At 43.9% G+C, this 1,831-nt stretch overlaps 1 protein-coding gene across 1 annotated transcript in view; it reads right to left on the reverse strand.

Moving 5' to 3' along the window:
- Positions 1 to 1,563, reverse strand: part of LOC138037236 (uncharacterized) — a 3,476-nt gene extending 1,913 nt beyond the window's left edge. The window contains exons 1-2 of the mRNA XM_068883209.1: positions 1,113 to 1,563; positions 1 to 136 (exon numbers count right to left, since the gene is read on the reverse strand). The exon at positions 1 to 136 is cut by the window's left edge and continues 100 nt beyond it. Of these exons, the coding sequence (XP_068739310.1) occupies positions 1 to 136; positions 1,113 to 1,563 (587 nt within the window). The remainder of the gene's footprint in view (positions 137 to 1,112) is intronic.
- Between the last annotated feature and the right edge of the window lie 268 nt (positions 1,564 to 1,831).

Consider the following 1,831-nt stretch of genomic DNA (forward strand, 5'->3'; position numbering starts at 1 on the left):
TCTGTTCTTGCTCTTGCTACACTTCGTAGTTTGGCAAGTACGTTATGCTTGTCAACCGTCAAGCCATTGCTTGCTCTTGCGAGCCACCTTTCCCATGCCTGTTCACGGTGGAAATCACATATAACGATCTGAACGTCTGCAAAACAAAGCAGCAAGGATTAGTTTCAGGAAACTTGTTTTAAATAGTCTCTACATCTGCATGTCATTCTGACTCAACTTGAAGTCGCATTGATTGGACGTTCATGAATATCTCATAGGTAGGAGGAGGGGGGTGATTAGGGGTCAGTAAATCCGTCGATCCGTGCTAATTGTTCGCAAAATCCGCCAATACGCAGACTGATATTTTCACAAAAATCCTAATCCGCAGTACTGTTAGAGAAGTGAGCAACTAAGAACAATCGGTAACTTAACCGACGTTAACTGTTTATCTGCGCAGTCGTTCCTAACAAGAAAGTGGACCCTTTCGAGTTCTGATACGTTAGTTTCAGTCTCCTCCTGGTCAGAGCTGCTGTCATATTCAGTCACCTCATCGTCAGCATTGTCTGGCCGGAAACCGAAATCCTGGGGTCCTAGAGTCTTCTGGAGTCTGATCACTTTGAATGTCAAAGATGTGTTAGAGTGGTTATCACTTACACGCGCCCCTCAACGACTTTTTTCATATTTCGAAAGTAAAATTTAGGTGGACGTCAATTAAATGTTTCCGGGATGATTCTCCTGTTCTCTTGGCGGCAGTTGAATCCGTCATGGAAACATTTGATTGACGTCCGCCTAAATTTTATTTTCGAATATTAAAACATGTCGTTTAGGGGCGCGTGTTACCGTGATAATCGCTGTAAGCCAGTCTAGATCTAAGGTCAGGTAGAAATAAATGGAAACAGACCGCCCAGTTAATTTCCGCGAGCCGCACTTCAAACCAAACAAAATCCTCAATCCTCGCTGAAATATTGAAGAAATCCGTGATCCGCTGAGCGTTCAAAATCCGCCAATCCGCAAAATGTGTCCTCAAAATCCGAAATCCGACTAGTTTTTTTAGCCAAATCGGCCGATCCGCGAGACTGTTCACCCCTCTCTATGAGAGGAAGCCATTAATTCTTAATTTATTTTTTACGAACCTGCATATAACCTTTCAATGGCAGACATTTGTTCCCCTGAGTAGTCAACCATAACACAGGGAGGATTCCATGACTTTAGGACCATGAGCGCTTCAAATATAGCGTCCGCCGTTTCACTTTGGACAACGAAGGAACCAACGATTTGATAATCGACGTTGGTCTTGACAACATCGCGGAAAAGAGGGAGGCTATACCGCGTGGTCTTGTAGGTAGCGTCCAGCATACAGATCTCGTTTCCATATCGCTCTAGCAATCGTTTCTGGTCTCTTGTTTGATGTACAAATAGGAACCCCTTTGTAGATGTTCTTACGATCTGTTCATCACCTTTGCTGTCGTTCTGGCCATCTCCACCGTCGTCTGTACGTCGCGGGCTTTCTTCCTCAATGGCATAAGTTGCATAAGGATGAAACTCGAATGAATTATCGGGTGAGGCCTCCTTCCAAAGTTCCATTTTCTTAAGAAGATATTCTTGGTCAATTTTGAAAACCTGTCTTTGGTCCCAGATTTGTAAATATGATTTCGTATGGTTGCCTTTGAAGGGAAAAACCGTCGATTTGTCAGCTGAGATGCCATTTGTCCACGATACAATTCGCGCTGGACATAATTCTTGACGTGGCGACGAATTTCGTTTTGTGATCTTGCACCTGCACATTTTGGTAACGAGCCGCTTGTCTATACGCTGATAAAGACCACCGGCCTACAGAAGAACAATGAAGAAT

Source organism: Montipora capricornis, chromosome 2 (assembly GCF_036669925.1).
Source record: "Montipora capricornis isolate CH-2021 chromosome 2, ASM3666992v2, whole genome shotgun sequence".
Classification (NCBI taxonomy): Eukaryota; Metazoa; Cnidaria; class Anthozoa; order Scleractinia; family Acroporidae; genus Montipora; species Montipora capricornis.